At 39.5% G+C, this 20,609-nt stretch overlaps 6 protein-coding genes across 7 annotated transcripts; all 6 read right to left on the bottom strand.

Moving 5' to 3' along the window:
- Positions 1-187: 187 nt before the first annotated feature.
- Positions 188-3,106, bottom strand: LOC106371392 (cleavage and polyadenylation specificity factor subunit 6). Of its 2 annotated transcripts, XR_001274526.3 has the most exons (3): positions 851-3,106; positions 734-774; positions 188-560 (listed from the first exon to the last, which is right to left on the bottom strand). XR_001274526.3 is itself a non-coding variant. In XM_013811455.3 (2 exons), exon 1 carries the CDS (start codon positions 2,874-2,876, stop codon positions 864-866), a length of 2,013 nt encoding a protein of 670 aa, XP_013666909.1. In that variant the 5' UTR covers positions 2,877-3,103; the 3' UTR covers positions 188-560; positions 851-863. The 2 variants fall into 2 exon arrangements, 1 of the variants encoding a protein (XP_013666909.1); XM_013811455.3 differs by lacking the exon at positions 734-774 and having other exon boundaries at positions 851-3,103.
- Positions 3,107-3,709: 603 nt separating this feature from the next.
- Positions 3,710-5,924, bottom strand: LOC106371391 (fasciclin-like arabinogalactan protein 1). The gene is made up of 2 exons (XM_013811454.3): positions 5,219-5,924; positions 3,710-4,558 (listed from the first exon to the last, which is right to left on the bottom strand). Exons 1-2 carry the CDS (start codon positions 5,867-5,869, stop codon positions 3,929-3,931), a joined length of 1,281 nt encoding a protein of 426 aa, XP_013666908.1. The 5' UTR covers positions 5,870-5,924; the 3' UTR covers positions 3,710-3,928.
- Positions 5,925-10,860: 4,936 nt separating this feature from the next.
- On the bottom strand, positions 10,861-13,592 carry LOC106401991 (pentatricopeptide repeat-containing protein At5g55740, chloroplastic). Its single transcript, XM_013842622.3, has one exon. It carries the CDS (start codon positions 13,436-13,438, stop codon positions 10,964-10,966), a length of 2,475 nt encoding a protein of 824 aa, XP_013698076.1. The 5' UTR covers positions 13,439-13,592; the 3' UTR covers positions 10,861-10,963.
- Positions 13,593-13,885: 293 nt separating this feature from the next.
- On the bottom strand, positions 13,886-14,525 carry LOC106401992 (chitin-binding lectin 1-like). The gene has a single exon (XM_013842623.2). It carries the CDS (start codon positions 14,466-14,468, stop codon positions 13,998-14,000), a length of 471 nt encoding a protein of 156 aa, XP_013698077.1. The 5' UTR covers positions 14,469-14,525; the 3' UTR covers positions 13,886-13,997.
- Positions 13,886-17,691, bottom strand: LOC106397812 (transcription termination factor MTEF18, mitochondrial-like). The gene is made up of 2 exons (XM_013838437.3): positions 15,545-17,691; positions 13,886-15,117 (listed from the first exon to the last, which is right to left on the bottom strand). Exon 1 carries the CDS (start codon positions 17,458-17,460, stop codon positions 15,805-15,807), a length of 1,656 nt encoding a protein of 551 aa, XP_013693891.1. The 5' UTR covers positions 17,461-17,691; the 3' UTR covers positions 13,886-15,117; positions 15,545-15,804.
- Positions 17,692-17,827: 136 nt separating this feature from the next.
- On the bottom strand, positions 17,828-19,822 carry LOC106399417 (nicotinamide/nicotinic acid mononucleotide adenylyltransferase). The gene is made up of 9 exons (XM_022692995.2): positions 19,657-19,822; positions 19,460-19,533; positions 19,114-19,199; positions 18,900-18,983; positions 18,721-18,805; positions 18,483-18,562; positions 18,282-18,383; positions 18,147-18,205; positions 17,828-18,066 (listed from the first exon to the last, which is right to left on the bottom strand). The coding sequence occupies exons 1-9, from the start codon at positions 19,704-19,706 to the stop codon at positions 17,970-17,972; spliced, it is 717 nt and encodes a 238-aa protein (XP_022548716.1). The 5' UTR covers positions 19,707-19,822; the 3' UTR covers positions 17,828-17,969.
- Positions 19,823-20,609: the final 787 nt, after the last annotated feature.

Raw genomic sequence — 20,609 nt, forward strand, 5'->3', positions numbered from 1 at the left:
TACAACAACAAGAAAAAGATGATGTACTGCACCACTTTCGGAAATTCGAAAAACACAACCCACAAAGGATGCACATGCTGTTACATTTGCATGTATCCATGACCTCTAAGGCAGACGAAGGGCTTACAAATTCAGTGAAAACATACAATACAACTCAGATGGCTAAAACATGGAGAAACGAGATCAGTGACACTGGCCAAGATAACTATTTGGCTGCGACTAATACAACTACACAATCACAAATTCAGAAACAATTAGAATAAGAACAAGGACAAACGACAGGCCATAACATCACCACAATACACTGGTCTTAGAAGTTTCACATATAATAAAACTGGTAAAAGGTAAGGAGTCCTGAAACTTAAATAAGGCGAAACGTTTGCCAAGTTTTTTTCCAATTCTAAGTAACTAAGCTGAGTTGAAGAAGAGATTCACCAGTGAAAGACTTCTTTCTGTGACGAGTCGACTCTTCCTGGGGTCTTCTTTCTTCTTCTTTTTCTTCTTCTTCCATACGGCTTCAGAATTTTGTGGGAGCTCTCAAAGTCAATCTACCCATAACGCTACAAATTTAAGAAGACAACAGAAACCTTAGTCAGCAACGAAAAGGGGACTAAAGTATACAGTATACACCAAAATGGTAACTGTGTCAACTCGTGTTTTCGAAAATCTTTCTTCTAAGAAAGCATACACTAGTCTTTTAGACAATGGGACAATAACATGGTAAGACAGCTACCTTTTAGTATACAAACTAATCTGACCAGTAATTAGCAATGTCTGAAAGCAAAACATGAAAATGAATGATACAAATTTACATGAGGAATGAAAGATATCATTAGATTCAACTACTTACTTTTATGCAATAACTATTCAACTGTAAGCCGTCTTCTTTTCCCATAATCAGCATCCCTTGATCTTGAGCGATGGTTATCCTCCCGAGACAACCGTGACTTACTGTGCCCTCTGGATGATCGACCTCTGTTCCACTCATCATCATGCTCAGGTTCGTCCTTGTGTCTATTTCGATGATCACCACCATATCTTTCTCGTTCTTCTCTATGACGAACCTTCTCCCTGTCCATTTCTCTGTCACGATCCCTGGAACGTTCACGCTCCTTATGATGATGTTCCCTCTCACGCTCACGACCGGTGTCTCTATCATCACGATGCCTTCTCTCTGGCAAATCATAACCATGACCAACATCTTTCTCCCTCGGTATGTCCCTCTCATAACCAGCATATTTATCCTCACGATTCCTTCTATCAGATGAACCAGACCATTCCCTTTCTGAAGCCCTCTCTTTATCCTTTACATGATTCGGACGAGCCCCTCTATCGTGAGTAACCTCTCCATACTGATGATCCGATGCAGCTTCCTCCCCGTAACTCGATTCCGCAGCTCTGGCAGCACTCAAATCTTCACCACCACCACCCCATCCTCCACTATTAGGATCCCACATTCCCATATCAGCACCAGCATTAGGCATCATTCCCATTCCATTCATCGGCATCCCTCTACCGAAAAACGCTGGATTCACGTGAGGTGCCACTCCAGGTAATCCAACAGGAGGGAACGAGGGCAAAAGCCCAGGAAACGGTGGACCTGGAGCCCCAGGGAATCCTCCATACGTTCCCATTCTCCCCATGGGTCCACCAAAACCCTGTTCAAACCCTTGCCCCATCATTGGATGCATCATATTCATAGGAGGTCCCTGACCAAACCCACCACCTCCACCATTACCCATCAAACCTCTTCCACCCATCCCAGGCCTATTCCTCATTTGACCACCTGGTCCCCTACCACCCATTCCTTGAGCATTGCCTCTACCCCAGTTACCTCTACCGAATCCTCTATTTTCCCCACCTTGGAAATTCCCGCCGTTGTTGTTGTTGTTGTTGGTGGTGGCAATGACGGGTTTACTCGGAGGATCAGCAGGCCCTCCTCTCTTAGCTTGTGCAAGTGCAGCTTGCGCCTGTTGGCTTCTGTTCACCTGTGCCTCCCCCAGTCTCTTAACCATATACGGAGGGGCAATCTCAACAACACAAGGCCTCCCATTGAACTCATAACCATCCATCCCCTCTTTGCAAGCGGCAGCTGCCATAGGATCATAGAACTCCGCTTGACAATACCCTCTCGACTTCCCATTAGCTTTCTCATCGAAGAACCTAACCTCCTTCACTGTACCATACTTGCAAAGCTCTGCCTCAAGTTCAGCATCAGTTGTCCACCAATGCAAATCACCAATGAAAAGAGTAGTTACGCCACCACCACCACCACCACCACCGTTCCCCACACCAGGCATATGGATAATAGCTCCGTTCCCGACCATGTTACCACCAGGTCCATTAGCATTACCCAACACAGGTCTCATCAAATTCCCGTTATTTCCCAAGCTAGGCGGGGGTGGCAATACACCCTGAGAAAAGTTATTTCCTTTAGGAGCCTCCGCATCATTAGCCCTGGTAGGAGCTTGCCCTAGCTCAACTCTAAGCCCGCCTCCAGGTATCTGCTGGCTAACATCGCCTACCTTACGCTCTTGAGCTCCATATCCACTAGAAGCGACTACCACATCTGTAACACTTCCTCCTCCTCCTCCTCCTTCTCCTGCTTCTTCTTTGACAGCAACGCTCTCACCAACCAAACCAGGTGTCGAAATCTCAGCTTCTGGTGTACCTAAAACTGGTTCTTCACCCTCCGTTTTGACCTTCTCCTTCTCCTCGTCGGTCTTCCTCGCAGACTGAAGAAACCCATCTCCGACATTAACGTCGTTATAAAGATCATCGTAATCGTCGTCTTCCTCCGCCATAAAACCCTCGTCAGCGACGGCAGAGATCGCCTCGTTGCGATGGAACTGATCTCTCCCATCTCCCTCGTCCATCTTAAACAAAACAAAACAAAAAAGCTTATTCCTTTCAATCAAATTCTCAAAGCTTAAGCTCACTCTAACAAAAACAATCTCAGGGGCACAAAAGATTGCAGAATCTTCGTCTCCGGAAGCTAGAAACGGAGAGAGGGAGCACTCGCTAGAAACCCTAATCCGGTAGATTTGTGAAATTTCTAGGATTTTCTTATTAATATTAACATTTTTTTTTCTTTTCGTTTCGAGAAATGTGGAATGGAATCCAACTAATATCGCTAACGTACACAGCGTGGTAAGCGCATGATAAAGCCTTTGCGAATGAAGAAAACACGTGTACTGCGAGAACATTCGCTTGTTTCATGGGCTATAAGTACTCTTGATAATACCCATGGGCTCGCTTTTTAATGGGCTTACTTTAAGGACAAACGTAAACTACCTGTTGTTCAGCCTTTCGAAAATCTAATGAACGTCACGTCGTCTGAGCTTTCTAATGGCACGCAGTCCTTAAAAGGATGGATCCAAAACGCTCGTTGAGGAGGTAGAACATAGACAACAATAGGCACTTTACTAAACAAGCAAGACGAGGAAGATCATCTTAGTTCATAGTGGCGATTCATGTAACCTGACCAGACTAGCAAATAGCAATAAGTGGACCTATTTATCAAACGCAGAAGCACGACTAGGAATATTGTGACAACTCTAGTTTGGTCATTCTATATATTATTTAACTGTTGTTCTATAGGACTTTCATTTACAGTAAGTATACGTTGTTTACGTTTGATTTTTCCGAACTATATCTCATTTATGAACTAGTGGTATAAACTAGATGTAAGAGTATTACCGCAGAAGTATAAACTAGAAACTAGTGCTCAATTCCAACGGCCAACACCATTCATTACATCATCAACCAACACAAACACGTGAACAAAAAACACCCAAACAAAAAATTCCACCGACTAATTAATTTGACACCCAAACTTTTAAATGAAGGGACATTTAATAAACATCAATTACATCCCTCAAATCCATAAATAAAGATTCTAGAACAACGAACAAAAACATGAAGTGAACTACAGAAGCGAAGAAGAAGCAAACAAGCAGAACACGCTCACCACCAAACCAGCCGTAGCTCCTCCGACGATCCTAACCGCACTGGCTTCATCAGCAGTCGCATCATCCGCATCTCCATCAGGCCCTTCCGCAGGCGAATCCGAATCACCAAAAGAATCGTCAGGCGACGGTGCAGCCTTCTTCTTCTTCCCCTTCCCTTTCCCTTTAGCCGGTTTAGGAGAATCCGCAACATCTCCATCCTCCGGTGCCGGAGCAGGAGCCGGAGCTTCAACAGCCGAAGCCTTAAAGAGCTCCTTAGGCAGTAAAACCTTATCCGTAGCATAAATAGCCAAGGGCTGCTCGTCGATAATAGTATCAACGATCTGGACAGTGTTGATCCTTGTCCTGAGGGTAACTTTCTCTCCATCGTTCTGTACAGTGAGCTCGAACTTGTCGGCTCCGTCCGTGGCAAGTGTGTTCATCGGACCATTGTTGGATTTGAGCATGGCCATTGAGTAATAGGTGGGGACAGCGAGGAAGTCAAGGAAAGCTTCTTTCTTTGGAGCAGTCAAGTTCTTGTATTTGGGCAAGAAACCTTTCATTGCGTCATCTCCTGGACAGAACACTGTCATGCCTCCTTCTACACTCTCCTGTTACAACATTAACACAGTCCAAAACTCCAATTCAATCTCTTGAGATCAATTTGTCAACTACTTCAATTATAGTGGCTAGTGAGTTAGTGGGGAAAATTATTGCTACTTTTCATATTGAAAAGGTAAATCTTATAAATTCAAATTATAATAATTTAGAATCGTATAATGCTGCGATAATTGAGGTAATCAAGTCTATATGTTTGACTAAATATTTGTTCATTAGCTACCTAACACTGTCAACACCTTTTGACTTTTGTTGCAAAACCAACGGCTATAAGCCACAAGCAACAGAACAAGCACATGCATCTTTTCTAATTAAAGTTAAATTCCAACTTAACAACTGAAATAATTAGTACTAATTGGCGTATCGTCTCTAATTCGAGTAATTAGGGTTTAATCTGTGTAATTATTGTACCTGCCTCCTTTTGTTTTATTTAATTTTATGTATTTATAAGGTAACATGCATGTATTTCTTGATTAATTTTTTTTTAACTGGAAAACGGAAAAAACTATAAAGAAGTTAATTAATTGTAAAATCAGGGTTTTGAGTAGTGAATAAAATTAATTTAAACATTTATACAGCAGCATGCATCTAATAACTGGATAATTATTTGAATAATCATATTGAAAGTAATCATCAGGGTTTAGTAAGTGTACCTGGTAAGTTTTTGAAGCACCAGGGTTAGCGAGAAGCGTCTCAGCGAAAACTTTACAGCCATGAGCCGACATTATTCCGGTGAGATTCATCTCAGCCGGAGCTGGAGTCGGAGCCGACGCCGTTTCCGACGGTAAGACTTTGCTGATCTGAATAATGGAGATGTTGTACGGAACTTCTTCAACGGATTTGACGAAGAAGGACGACAGATCTCCGCCGTCGGGACCGAGTCCGACCTTACCGCCTCTCAGATCGGTTATGTTGACGAATCCGGTGGTTCCCGGAGCAGCTCCGGTGGCTTGGAAGAGAGTGGCGGCGAGAGCTGAGCCGTCGCGGATCTGGTGGATTTTCTTGGCGCCGAAGTAGTCGAGGAGGACGTGGAGGGAGAGGATGTTCTTGACGGTGGAGATTGGGTAGCCTTTCGAGGTTAAGGCGGACATGGCGGCGTTGTCGACGGCGAGGACGGTTATGGTTGTTCTCCGGTTGATTTCGCCGGCGAGGTGGGTTTGGGTGAGGAAGTGGTTGAAGGAGGAGAAAGAAGGGTGGCTTGCTAAGAGGCGCGTGACGTTGTGCGCGTGTGTTTCGACGGCGAGGAGGAGGAGGAGGATAGGGAGAATGTAGGAGATGGTTACTTCTCTCATCTTCTTCGCCATTGTTGAGACAGTGGAGAGAGAGAGAGAGAGTGAGCTCTGAGCTTTAAGAAGACGAAGATTGGGTTTACTTAAATGGACTTGGCTTGTGATGAAATTACCATTATGCCATTGGTATTTATTTAATATTTATTGCGAATTTAAACTTATGGGCTTGCAAGTTTGTGATTTGTGAGACCATGTCACACGCTGTGCTTCCACTCTTTCCACCTACTGTTTCTTTAAAATAGTATTTAATTGTTAGACCTTTTTAGAGACTATTTTATGTGGTTTGTGTCTTTGTGAATTGTGATGTAGTAATAGGAATGTATATATATAAGTAATATCTATATACGAAATTAAATATAAGATGGAAACACCAAAGTTTCATTTCTATTTGTCGATTTTAACCAGTATTAAGTAACAAACAAATTAAACATCAATATATACTTATATTAGATGAACAAATGATTAGTTTTTCAAATTTTTAGAGTTTAATTAGATATAATTGAAAATAAAATGTATTTGGGGGGGGGGGGGGGGGGAGGGGGGGGGAGGGGGGGGTTGGGGGGGGAGGGGATGCATTTGATATTTTGAAGCCTTGGTAAATTACAACACCCATGTCTAATGCTCCACTGTTCATATATATCACCATTAATTTGGCTAACAATGTTTATGATTTGTTCTCCTTTGTTGAGATCTTTCTAGCGTATCACAACTATCATGTGATGAAGGTGATGTTGCTTGTAAGTGTAGCTCAAAATAGAAATACCTTTTCAGACTAAAACACACACACACAATACAAATAATAATTATTATATGATCTAATTTCTTCTATCAAACATGACATGCTGAAACTTAAATTTCAAACATGTCACGTGGGAAGAGTATCTCTTCTTCATAAATTAAGGTATCAGAAAACTCGTTACTCCATCATTAATAAAATTTAAGACAATTTCACACGCATAGAATCTTCTTCTTAGTTTAATTTCCTAATATATCATAGTTGAAGTAGTAATATTCTTTAAATAATTGTAAAAGAAACATTTTATTTGCTCCTTAAAAAGCTCTGATTAGACTGTTTTCGGTAAAAGCTGCGTACGCCTTCTTAACCAAAGATGGACTGTTTTCGGTAAAAGCTGCGTACGCCTTCTTAACCAAAGACGCAGTTCCGAGACCAAATATGGAGGACCTATATAGTCGAGTGTGGCGTGTTACGGCACCAGAAAGGGTCAGAGTCTTCCTATGGTTAGTAACCCATCAAGTTATCATGACGAATATGGAGCGCAAAAGACGACACATAAGCGAGAATGGTACATGTCCACTATGCAAATCTGGTGATGAGACTATTCTCCATGTTCTTCGCGACTGCCCAGCGGCTGCAGGACTATGGAGGAAACTTGTGCTTCCAACTAGACAACAAAGATTCTTTAATCTAACCTTATTTGAATGGTTATATGAGAATCTCGCAAACGACAAGTCAGTCAACGGAGACCAATGGCCCTCTCTATTTGCGCTGACAGTGTGGTGGTGCTGGAAATGGAGGTGCGGTTATGTTTTTGGGGAGATAGGGAAGTGCCGGGATAGGGTGAGGTTTGTGAAAGACAAGGCTCAGGAAGTGATAAAAGCGAACAAGAAAGTAAGAGAGCCATCGGCCATTGGAGTACATGTCGAGAGGCAAATCGCATGGTTTGTACCGGAGAATGGATGGGTCAAGTTGAACACTGATGGAGCTTCTAGAGGGAACCCTGGTCTAGCTACGGCAGGTGGAGCTCTACGGGACGAAGAGGGAAAATGGATAGGTGGCTTCTCACTAAACATTGGTATATGTTCGGCTCCACTGGCAGAATTGTGGGGTGTATACTATGGCCTGTGTATAGCATGGGATAAGGGTATTCGCAAGCTTGAGGTGGAAGTCGACTCGAAGAGTGTGGTGGGTTTTCTTAAGACAGGGATTCATGATTCTCATCCCCTGTCCTTCCTAGTACGTTTGTGCTATGGCTTCGTATCAAGAGACTGGATAGTCAACTTTTCTCATGTGTATAGGGAGACTAATCGTCTAGCAGATGGATTAGCTAACTATGCGTTTTCTTTACAGTTTGGTTTACATTTCTTTGATTCTGTTCCAGAGCATGTTGCTCCTATTATGTTGGAGGATTTGAATGAGGTTGCGAGGACTCGGCAAATTTGCCCGTAGTCTGTTTTTATTTTATTAATAAAAGTAGGGGATCTTTTCCCCTGCATCCTACCAAAAAAAATAAAAAGCTCTGATTAGACGGAATCTGAGTCTTTAACTGGAGGCAGTGTCGGTGACAAAGCTAAAGTTGAAGATGCATCTTCCTTCAGGGGCACTTGAGGAATTAACCGATGGGTGGAACCAAGGTATTAATCAATATTCGTGCAACGTGGATGGTGGAGATCTGTTTTCAGATTCTCCACCGACAATCGGTCGGTCCATGTACAAAGCTGAACTTAACTGGGGTAAACTAGTTGTCTGAATATCTGATGCAACGGTTTATTGTCGCTTGTCAATTGTGTGATACGATGGTATTATTAGTTTGAGTTAAACTTTTGTGCACTATATAGTAATACTTTGTTTGGATATAGGAGTAATATTATTAGACAGCACAACATTTTTCTGTAGTCAACTGATATTATTTTATATATTAAAACAGAAATCACAACATTAATTCATATATTTTTTTTTTTAAATGAATCTAATGAACTTATTTCTAGAAAGTCATGTTATATTTAATATCTAATCTTATCATTTAAATTTTGGATATACTATAAATTTTTATTGGGCTATCAATAATTGGATTTAAACAATAGATGATCTATTGAATTTATAGATAGTATAAATTAAATAGATATAATTTAATATTGTAATGCTATACTTCCATATATTAGTTATTTAAATATTTATCGACGTTAACTTTTAAAATTATAAAGATTTTTTTTTAAATAACAAAAATCATATTATCTAACAATAATTAATTTTTACTACTTTAAACCAATGAAAAAAAATTTTAAACTATATAGTTTATTTTAAAAAAAAAATTTTAAAAAAACTAAATGTTTAATTATTTACTCGTTAATATAAATCTATGAAGCGAAAAGTTTAATTTTTAAAAAACTTTCTAAATTTATGAAATGTTATAATGTCTTTGAATATGACAATAAAAAAATATTTTACTAATCTTTATATATATAGTTACGACTTTAATAATGAAATAATAATCCGAAAATATATATATATAAGAAGATACAAATACATGTGAAAGTTTGAAATAATCTACTCAATGAAAAAAAATATACCGTAAACTTATTATGTTTTAAAAATTGATAGACACATATATATTATAATATATACCAATTTAAAATTGAAAACAAAATGTTTATATAAAAATAAATGAAAACAAAAAATCTGCGTGGTTACGCGGGTCGAGATCTAGTTATCATTAAAATTACATGATTTTAGATTGCATACTTTTGTGATTTAGTTCTAGCTTGGTTGGCCAATTCATCAGCCAAAATATTATATAGAAGAAACTACAACATTTTGTGGCTTTAACTGTATCATGCAAATAGATTATATAGGCATAATAACAATATTATGTAATTCTCCTTTATTTTGACTTTTTCTTGGGTTCACCCCCTAGGGACCAACCAATAGAAAGTTGTCATTTTAGATTTAATATCTTTTAATTAAGGAAACAAAATAACTTACCAAATTATATTATGCTTTTAAAATAAAAAATAAAAGATTAAATAAATAAAAATAACAATAGTTCTAAAAAAAGATTATTAAAAAAAAGTATTTGTTTTTAAAATTTAGAATTTAGTGTTTAAGATTTATAATTTAAAATTTATCCAAATGTTTAGTGTTTTTCCAAGGGTTTAGGGTTTACCTAAGAGTTTAAGGTTTACCCAAGGGTTTAGGGTTTTCCCAAGGGTTTAGGGTTTAGGATTAGAGTTTAGGGTTTAGTGTTTTGTTGACAACATGTTTAGTGTTTTTCCAAGTATTTAGGGTTTACCCAAGGATTTAGGGTTTACCCAAAAATTTCGAGTTTAGGATTTGAGTTTAGGGTTTAGTATTAGAGTTTAGGGTTTAGTGTTTTGTTGACAATATTAATTTTTTTTTTTAATTCATTTTTTATATATTATTTTTTTTATTTTTAAATTTTATTTTGAAAAGATAATATAATTTGCAAATTATTTAGTTTCCTTAATTAAAAGATATTAGATCTAAAATAACAATTTTCTATTAGTTGGTAAACCTAAAGGTTCACCTTGGGGGTAATAGGCCACATAAAGCACGAAGATCTTCACAAAGAGTTATATTAAAATAACCCAACTTCACATCTCAGAGTCTTAACTACCATTGTATTGGTGGTAGGGCTTCCGACCCTTTGAGTAGCTTTCTTCTATCATGTCCATATTAGATCCATCCTACTCCGTCTAGCATTTGCGGTGTTGTCCAGACATATACAAATAATGATCAGCATTGCTACAAAAATATAGATTTGGAAACCTATTTCCAGATGTTTGGTAGCAATGCAAAAGAATATTGTTCTCTTTATAGAGCTGTTACTTCTTTGTTTTTTGTTGATGCCTCCAACCATAAAGTAAGAAGATCAAGCAACACTTTGTTTATGATATCTGGTATTTACCATCTCTTGTTATTAAATATCAAATCATTTAGGTGCTTCCAAATTCACCATTCTAAAATGTACAACAACGTTAATTACACAAGTGTTATTTTTCTCGAGAAAATCAGATGAAGGATTACAGAGAGGCGTTAACACCCATATCTCCTTGCTAATTCTTCACTGAAAGAAAAGATTACTGGCAGCCTCTTCAACATCTCCACATTTTCATTGTAAGTAGTAGTACGCCGTTCTCCGGGATAAAACAACACACTGTTCTCGGGATAAAACAGATGCTACACAGAGTTTACAGGGTACTAACCATTCTGTGTATATAGACAACACAAAATAAGACAGACGACGATGTAATAACAATATTCATATAAATCTATTTTGTGAATTGCCTTTCCTCCTCAACTATTATGTCAATAGTTTGACCAACATTAGTGAATTTATCATACACAGAACATCATTTGGAATCGGAACGCATATCATTTAGTAACAAAGCTAACATCCTTCGTATCTCATTGTTCCTAAGATGTGTCTTATCATTGGCAACAAACACTTGGACTTCTTCTTCTTCCTCTCTTTTAACCCGAATCCAACTGCATCCAGGCTGTTTCTTCAACCCTTTAGCTTTCATCATCTCTCTCATCTTCACAACTTCATCCCAACTTCCTTCAACTGCATACGCGTTAGATATCGTCACATAGTTCCCGGAGTTATCAGGTTCTGATTCCAACAGCTGCTTTGATAAGTACTCTACAAGCTCAGTCTTATGTTCCTTGTTGCAAGTAGCTAACAAGGACTGGATCATTCTTGCATCTGGCTCGTATGGCATTTCCTCCATTAACCGTAAGGCTTTTTCTGTTTCTCCAGCTGATGCAAGAAGATCTACCATTAGTCCATAATGTTCCAAGCATGGTTTCACGCCATGCTTTGAAACCATATCAGAGAAAATTTCGATAGCTTGGTTAATATCTCCAGCGTGGTTACAAGCAGATAAGATGTTCGTGAATGTTATGTTGTCTGGTTTGATGCCCATATCGTCCAAGCTTCTGTATAACGCCATTGCTTCTTCCACGTTACCATACAACGCATAGGCCGAGATCATGGCATTGTAGAGAGGCAACTCGCTGAATAACTTTCTTCGGAAAACCTTCTCCGCTTTGCTTATATCTCCACATTTAGCATACATGTCAACCAAAGAAGTCTCGATAGAAACGGAAGAGGAATGCAGCCGATTTCTTATGATGTATCCATGTACTGATCTTCCGAAATGCAATGATGCTAGATTTGCGCAAGCAGAGAGTGCGACGGTGATGCTAAAGACATTTGGTCTCATCCCATATTCTTGCATCTTTCTCAGATAATGAATTGCCTCCTCACTGCAACCATTCTGTACCAAACCATTCATCATAGTGGTCCAAGAGACTATAGTCGGAACTATGCCTGAAGATTGCATCTGCAAGAACATTTCCTTGGCCTCATCTACCTGACCGTTCCTGAGAAGACTTAGAATGATCAAATTCCATGTTATCACATTTGGTGGTACACTCTCTAGCTGCATCTCATAGAACAATCTCAAAGCCTCTCCGCTAAGACCAGACTCTGCGTATGCTGCAAGTAATGTATTCCACAGTATCAAGTCCTTTTGTACCGTGGAATCAAACACTTTCTTAGCATCAACAATACTACCACACTTGGCATACATATCAACCGCGGTACTTGCTAAAACGATATCGGATTCAAAACTGTGTCTGATGCAATAACACTGCACCTCTTTCCCGAGTTTTGAGTTCTGAGTACGGGCAGCAGTCGACATTAACGTCGATAAAGTGACGCAATCGAACTTCAGCTTCTCTAGTCTCATCAACTTGCACATGCGGATAGCATCTTCCACCAGCCCTTGCTGAACATACCCGGAGATAAGCAGATTCCACGTCACCACATCTTTGCCAACCATTCGATCAAACACCATCTCAGCATACTCAACCAAACCAACCTTACAATAGAAATTCAATACCGACGTTCCAAGTATATTATCAAGCTCTAACCCATTCACAACAGCAAGGGCATGAGACTGTTTCCCCTCTTCAACCCCACCCATATTAGCAGAAGCAGACAAGCAAGTCGAGACAGTGACTCGAGTCGGCTCAACACCTTCCTCCCTCATATCACACATAAGCCGAATCGCTTCCTCGTTCATCCCGTTTTGCACATAACCAACCATCAATGCATTCCAAGCAACAACATTTCTCTCAGGAATTTCATCGAACACCTTCCTCGCATCATCCAAAACCCCGCACTTCCCGTACATATCCGCCAAGCTACTCGCCACGAACACACAATCGTCAAGACCAGATTTTGCCACGTACCCATGAACCCCTCTCCCAAACCCTCTCCACTGCAACGCACCGCACGCTTTGCAAACATTCGGAACCACGAAATTATCAGGAAAAATCTCATCTTTAAGCATCTCAACGAAACCCATCAAAGCTCCTTCGACGAGTCCCATCCTGCATTTCACGCCGATGATCGCCGCCCAAGAGAACACATTCCGAACCCTCAGTTTCGAGAAGAGAGCCTCAGCGATCTCCAGAGCATCGCATTTCGCGTAGAAGATCACCAGTTTGGTCTCGATGTACTCGTTTTTGGCGTAGAAGTCGCCGTTCTTCAAGATACGAGCGTGGATTTGCCGCCCCGTGTGGAAGTCTCTCTCGTAAACGCACCCTTGGAGGATTTCGCCGTATATCTCGGGACCGATACGTACGTTTCTGAAATCCATCTCCGTGACTAAGCTCAGAGCTTCTTTGATCTCGCCGTTCTTACATAGAGACGAAACGCTGTGAAAGTAAGGATTGCGAGGTTGTTCATCGTGAGGTTTTGTTGACACTGAATGTGGAAGTTTGATCGGGATAGTGCTGAAAGGAAGAGAAGCCATTCATGCCTCTCTGATAACCTCTGATGTCTGAAGATAACAGAGTAGAGTGATGATGATAGAGTCCACGTAATTAATATTCTTTTTTATCTTTATCAATTTTTTCCTCGTGAAGGATAGATCACCACCGTTGATTAGGCTTGATAGATTTTCACCTCGTGTGATCTAGAATGACGTGGACGGTTGTGAACTGTTTACCGCACAATGCACTGTGTATGTGTCTCAGCCGGTGTTTGATTTCATCTCGGTTTAGTTTTTGGTTGGAAAACTAATCAGACAATTATGATCATTTGCGAAATATATTTTAGATCGCAACATTTGAAAGCTACTGTTTCTATAAAATCATGGGATTGTCTGCCGCATGGCATAACACATGTCGTAAGTGCATGCCTCTTTCTACAAAATTTAAAATATATTTGCCTCTTTTCTTCACCTACAAGTCTAAAGTCAAACGTATAAAGCTTTTGATTTATTTATATTTTGTTCCTAGGTCTGAGATAACAACAAGAGAAAGAAGGTGGCTTTTGACAGAACTAATAGTTATCTAAACCTATGCATGCCTCTAGAATACAACAAAAGCACAAGATAACAAAAGCATCAAAGCGTAAACCGGCAAGGAACAAGAAGCATAGTAAGCTGCCGCTGCTACGGTTCCGCCACCTCCAGCTCCTTGGCCGCCACCGCTTTGGTCTCCTCCGCCGAGAGTACCGTAAGGATAAGGAGGAGTGTAAAAGTAAGGATACGGAGGAGAATAATACGTAGACTGTGGTGGTTGGTTGCAACAGCCTGTTGGAGAAACAGGAGGGCATTGAGAACGCGGCGGTGGGGGTGGTGAAGACGGCGAAGACGGTGAAGACGGTGGAGGAGGATTACCATATGGAGAGTAGCCTGAAGAGGAAGGTGGTTGAGGCGGTTGGTTACATGGGTAAGGAGAGCAGAGACCAGAGTTTGAATCCGAAGCTGAGTTTACATTGACAAAGCTGAGAAGGGATATATAAAAGATAATAGAGAAATAAGCTTGAAGAGACAACATGGTGATGACTTAGCTTGAGAAGATGAGTTTGGTCTTTGGTTTGCAAGATGAGATCAGTATTATAGTAAAAATAGCTGATTTATTTTCCTGTGTTTCGTATTATCTGCCGCATGGCATAACACATGTCGTAAGTTTTGGAGAAATTCTGAAGAAACGTTTGCTTACGTCTTTTTAATGGATGCAGACAAAAATGGTGTGTCATGTAATGAAGTGGATTTTTGTATAGCTGTACCAAACTCATCAAGAAAAGATGTGTTGTGGGTAACTTGAGTTTCAAGACGAGTGTGAAAAGATGTGTTCGATCCTAGTCAGTGACTTATGGACTACAAGGATCATCGAGTATGAGTATACTCATCTAAACCGGAGTCTACCAAAACTATCAACCATGATTAGAACTGAAGCAAAGAAAACACTAATGATACAATTATAATTTGATAGACAGAACCAAACCAAACCATGGTTTAAAGTTCAACATGTTATTCTCCAAAACTAAATACCCCAAAAAATCAAGAACATCGTCCAACTCGAGAGACAAATGTAGTTATCATCTTGGCTTTTGTTTTTGTCATTTTAAGCCCTTAGCTCAGGGAAACTTGAGTACCTCCATCTTCCGTCATGTAAATCGGCAATCCCCACGAGATAATGGATCCTAAAAGAAAAAAGAAACTGACATGATAAATCATTTTGACTGTAAGTAAAATCTTTTCTTAGATAAACTAAAAACTGAAGACTCCTGACTAAACCACAAAACAATCCATCACATAAACTTTATAAAAAAACATGACAATCAACAGACGAAATGAATTCTCCTGCAGAAAAACATCATTAGACTAACATCTCTTTTTTTGGTTAAGAGGAAAGAAAAAAAAAGAAGACTAACATATAACTTTCATCTAATCCAGAAAGAATAGCAATGTCATGTTGTGTAATATTCTTGAGAGGCTTTTCAAAAAAAAAAATATATAGAATGAGTAGAATCAAAGACAAAACTCGGTTCATATAACAAGAAAGCAGCATTTCCAAATGGTGCTCTAGGAGACTACATATATGTTCTAGGAATGTACTGGTTTGTTTACCTCCTCACAGATCCAAAAACACTGAGAGTGCGGCAAGGCGGGAGTAAAACCTAGCCACGGACTAGCATGACTTGTAGTAGCTTAGCTGCTCCAACTCTAATACTCAGGGTCATGATAATCTAATTTACTCCAATAATATTCAGCTCAAAAAAAGTTCTTCAAGGTCCCCAACTCGAAGCTACGAAGATTACATCAGATATGAAATCATATGGTGGATTTTGTTAATCTTGAACACAAAGGATCAAGGAAAATTAGTTGTTCTACACATAGAGAATCTGTTTCTTCAAATCCTCCCAGTGTTTAGGCCCATCAGGGTGGCGGTTTACATAGTGAGACACAAAATGTTGGTCCGAGCACCCAAGCAAACTGCTAATTGCCTTTACTTTACCTTCCATAAACGGAATCATCCCCAACCTGAGCTTCATCCGCTGGAGTGTAAACACTAGACACGAAGGGAAACTCACAAAGATCGAAAACGGATAACCAAGTTCGTTGACAATGTAGTTAATCTTCGCTTCCAGGAGATCAGATGCTTGACATAGGATCTGAGGGAAAGCGTTCACCATATTTCGGACATCCTTCTCATTCAGACCCAAACCCACAAGGAAATCGAATCTTTGTTGGAGTTCTGATCCTCTCCCACGGAACTTCTTGACAGCTCGCTCCATCTCCTCAGAGTTCTCCTCGTATCCGAGGTTGATCAAGAACTGTGTCTTCATCAACCTCGACGTTTCCTCTTCCCCTGTAGGAGGCAGTGGCTGCACCTTTAAACCCATAGTCCATTTTTTCATCACCTCTGGGTTTTCTTGGATGACTTGACAAAGCCGCCTAGTTCCAACGTTCAGTCTATCGAGTAAGGTTCTGGGTTTCTTCAAAGAACATGCACCAAGCCAAGAGGAGTGAGAACGAAAAATCTTACCAATCTCATCACACTCCATCTTGATCTTCTTCAGGAACAAGAAGCAATGCCTTAGATTCAAAACACATTTCTTCACCTCAGTTTCCGGGAACTTAAGAAAAAACGAAGAGAGTTCACTCTTAGATGACCCAAGCTTGGTTAGAAACCCAGCTAGAAACAGCGTCCACTCCCCTGAATCCTCGAAAACAAGTCTTGGATGTTTCTTCACTAACTCACGTAGCTCACTATCATTCACAAAGAGACCTCTAAGCAAGCTTAAGACCCGGTGCATAAACCTCCAATCATAAGACTCCTCCTCATCCTCTGACAAGTTCTCATTAACCCACTCAACACCAATCCCTATAGTTTTCAGAATCTCTAAAGCCTTACCCACTTCAACGTTCATATCCCCAACGAGTATCCTCGGGCTACACGCAATAATCCTCGATACAAACGACTTACTCAACCCCAAATCCTCGAAAGCTTTAATCTTTGAAGCTAAAAGCCCCGTCTCATACCCAAAAACTCCCCTAGCTTCCTTAAAGATCTTCCCCATCTGCTTCAACCCAATCCCATAGATCCAAAAAGTATTGTAATTCTCAAGCAAAAAAGCATCTTCATTCAAAAACATCTTATCACTAGGAAGCAGATGATTATACTCAGATGGCTTCAGGCCTAGACTCTCGAAGAAAGGCTCGAACTCGTTTATGGGGTGGAACCGTAGAAACCTAGTGATCGATAAAGCGATGTCAGCATCATCAGCGGGAGTGTCACAATCCAGCTTCTCTAAGAGATTATCGTTGAAAAGAGGCGCGTTCTTGCTCATACTCTCTGCGACCAGAAACTGTAACCCTCTCGTGATGTAGAAGTAATCTAACATCGCGGTCTGAGCCTTTCTCTGATTCTCGAGTCGTGTTCTAACACTCAGTTTCTCGCCGGTGCCGACGGTGGCGAAAGACCTCGGGTTAAAGGGTTTGAGAAGGGAGAAGAAGAATCTAGGTTTTCGAATTAGAGACATTACCTCCTTTCGAGTTCTCTCTGTTCTGAAAGAGACAGTAGACTAGGCCTGCGGTTTTGACCTGAACCGGACTAGAATAGACGGTAGTGTAGGCCTGCGGTTCATATTCGATTTATTAAGTTCTAAACCGATCGACACATTTCTAAAAAATATTTTGGTTTTTGATTCGGTTTGGAAAAAAAATCTATAAAATGTCGGTTCAGTTTGGTAATAAAAATGAAAATCAAATTAACCGAAACCAAATCACAATTCTTCGGGTTTAATTCGTCAGATTTTCAAATTAACCGAAAAATCGAACTAAACAAACCTGAGTAGAGAGTTTTTGTTTTTTTCTTTTATTTCTTTACTTTTATCGTGGAACTTTGGATAGAGATTTGATAATAATAATACAAAAATACTTATTTCAACAAATATATCTGATATGATTACATATGTTAATCACACAATTATCTGAAAAGCTTGTGTAAGTGATATTAATCTGGTGAAGAAATAATCCTTTTTAGCTTTTGTCATTCGAGCTCAGTGTAAAGTTGGTGTTGTTTGATATAATCTATTACTCCATCTTCAGTCAAGTACTTAACTGATAGTCCTCGCGAAATGCATTGCCTGTAAGAAGCAAGAGAAACCATTTTCTTATAGTGAAGAAATAATACTTCTTGAGGAGGATGAATAAACATCAAAACTACCTTAATCTACTTGAGCTAATCTGATTAGGAACAAAGTTGTTGACGATTCTAATGTTATCCTGCAAAAGAAACCGTACGTAATAGATTGACTGACTGATCCAGAGAAACCGAAACAAGAAACTCGGTAGTACTTACACGGGTTTCGTATAGGATTCTGTCACCAAAGATCATACTTTCAACATCTTGTCCTTCTCTACGGATGCACACAATGCCATAGTCTTTGCAAATGGCCTTTACCTTCCAAAACACAATCAATGGAAAAAAGAGCATAACTGTGAGTAGAGTCGACAAAATGAAATCTCGGTTTATATAACGATGCTGCCTTTGGTTTACTACCTGTTCAGGGATCCAAACACCGGGAGTGCAGAAAGATTGGAGTAAATCCGAGCCACACAGTAGCATGACTTTGAGAGATTCTAGCATTAGAAACCATACATTACAAATTTGAGTTTGTCAGTTCCGTAATAACTAGCACATATGATGTGATACATGGCATGAGACGATTCAGCAATTACCCAAAAATGAAAATGAAAAAAGGATGCTAAAAGCCACTTTTATTTTGCAGTTATCTTACCCTCGGGTACACGTCTATTTGTTGTAAGAAAAGTCTTGACCCTAGATAAAACCATCAAACTTCGTTGGTAGCTGTCTTGGGATGCCTAAAGAAACAGCTTTCACACAGTTTTGTAAGGACACAAAGCTTTGTTCCCCCTCCCTAAAGAAAACATATCAAAAGCTTTCCAGGGAGATTACCTCCCAAGGATCAACCATTATAAAGTCGGAGCTTTTGCAGGCTAGATTACACATCTTTAAACGATGCTCTGCGGATAAAAGTCCCTACACAAAGCCCTGATGATTTTATTTATTTGTAAAGGAGACTAAACAGTAAACAGAAGAGCCTAGAGAGCTAAAAAAAAAAAAAAGTTCTGGAAGAAACTGAAGACTTTCAAGGTTGCCAAAAGTATACCTTCTTCTCGTATGCATCATTTACAGGGGACATATAGCCTCCAAGAACATGAAATCCCTCCGAGTGTAATGCATCTCTTGCCAGCTCTAAACAAAACAAAAAGACAACTCATCAGTTTAATATAAGGCCACATATTACATTAGAGGGCAAGCAGTGAAAAACTTTGGTTAAATATGAATTTTCAAGAAACTTAAACCCTCAAAGCAAACATAATCAGATACTTGAGACTATAATCAATGTTCAATTTTTCCCCACTGAATCATAATGCCTAAAAATGTGCAAACTTCTCACATTGATAAGCATAGAAACATTGAATTCTAGAGTTGTTGTTATTGTAAGAACTCACCAAACATGCGTAAATGCATGAACGTAGGAGGGTTGAAACTCCCAGTTGCCACAAGCACTACACAAGCTTTGTCCCTGATTCAGACAATCGATCGATAAACAAAGTCGATACCATAAGTAAACCAACTATACAATTCACTGAGAGACAATTGAAGGGACAAGAAGTTGTTGAAATCAAGAACAAGCAACGTAATTTACTGAGGTTTTGATTCAGTAGATAGCTTATCGACTGGTAAGGAGACATCCATCGGAATTGATGATCGAATCTGAGATGATCACTCCGGCGAATGATCGAGAGAGAATGAAGAATAAATCGAAATTATGAAACGATGCCGTATATAATTGTTGTAGTTACGACGCCGTTTCAGTTGGGTTAAGTTGAGTCAAAACGCACCGTGTTGCCGTAGCGAGTTACGAGGGCTTTGTATGTGGAATTTTTATATTTTTTCATAGTGGGTTTTTTTTTGTTTTGAATGCTTTTTTTCGTAGTGATTTTAGCCCTTTTTTTCTTCTTGGAACGCTTTTTTTCATAGTGGTTAAAAATAAATTTTAAAAGGGAAAATGAAAGGAATGGGGGCAAAAAAAAAAAAAAAAGGAAAAGCGAAAATGTCAAAATGAAATCTTTATCCCCAAAATTTTGAAATTCAAATTAAAAAAATCCGTTGCTAATAGTGTCTCTCAAATCTCGAGAGTAGGTCGTTGTCGGCGATCTTTTCCGGCAGGGAGAATCCGGGGGGACGGCTAATGTAAAGATGGAAATTTTTTTTGTGCAGATCTTTGAGAGGAAGAGGCGAATCATCGAGCAGGTCAAGCAACAAGTAGATCTCTTTGACCAGCATAAACTACGAGGAGCCAAACTCAGTTTCTCAGCGACGGTACAACTCTGTGTTCAAGTTCCTTTTCTTTTTGCAGGAAATGAGGGAACAAAAACCTTAATAGCTTCAGCCCAAGTTCATAGGTTAGCTTGTGAATACACACTCTTTGTGCTTGCTTAACCTATTGTATCACATTATATTATTATCATATTAGAATCTGCCAAGATTCCTTTATGCTTTTGTAAGGATTACTGAATGGGTAATGTAATAATCAATTAGTCAGTCATCCCACTGACGTTCACATTCATACTTAACGGCTAGTTTCTATTTATATAT

This window comes from Brassica napus, chromosome A10 (genome assembly GCF_020379485.1).
Source record: "Brassica napus cultivar Da-Ae chromosome A10, Da-Ae, whole genome shotgun sequence".
NCBI classification, from domain to species: domain Eukaryota; kingdom Viridiplantae; phylum Streptophyta; class Magnoliopsida; order Brassicales; family Brassicaceae; genus Brassica; species Brassica napus.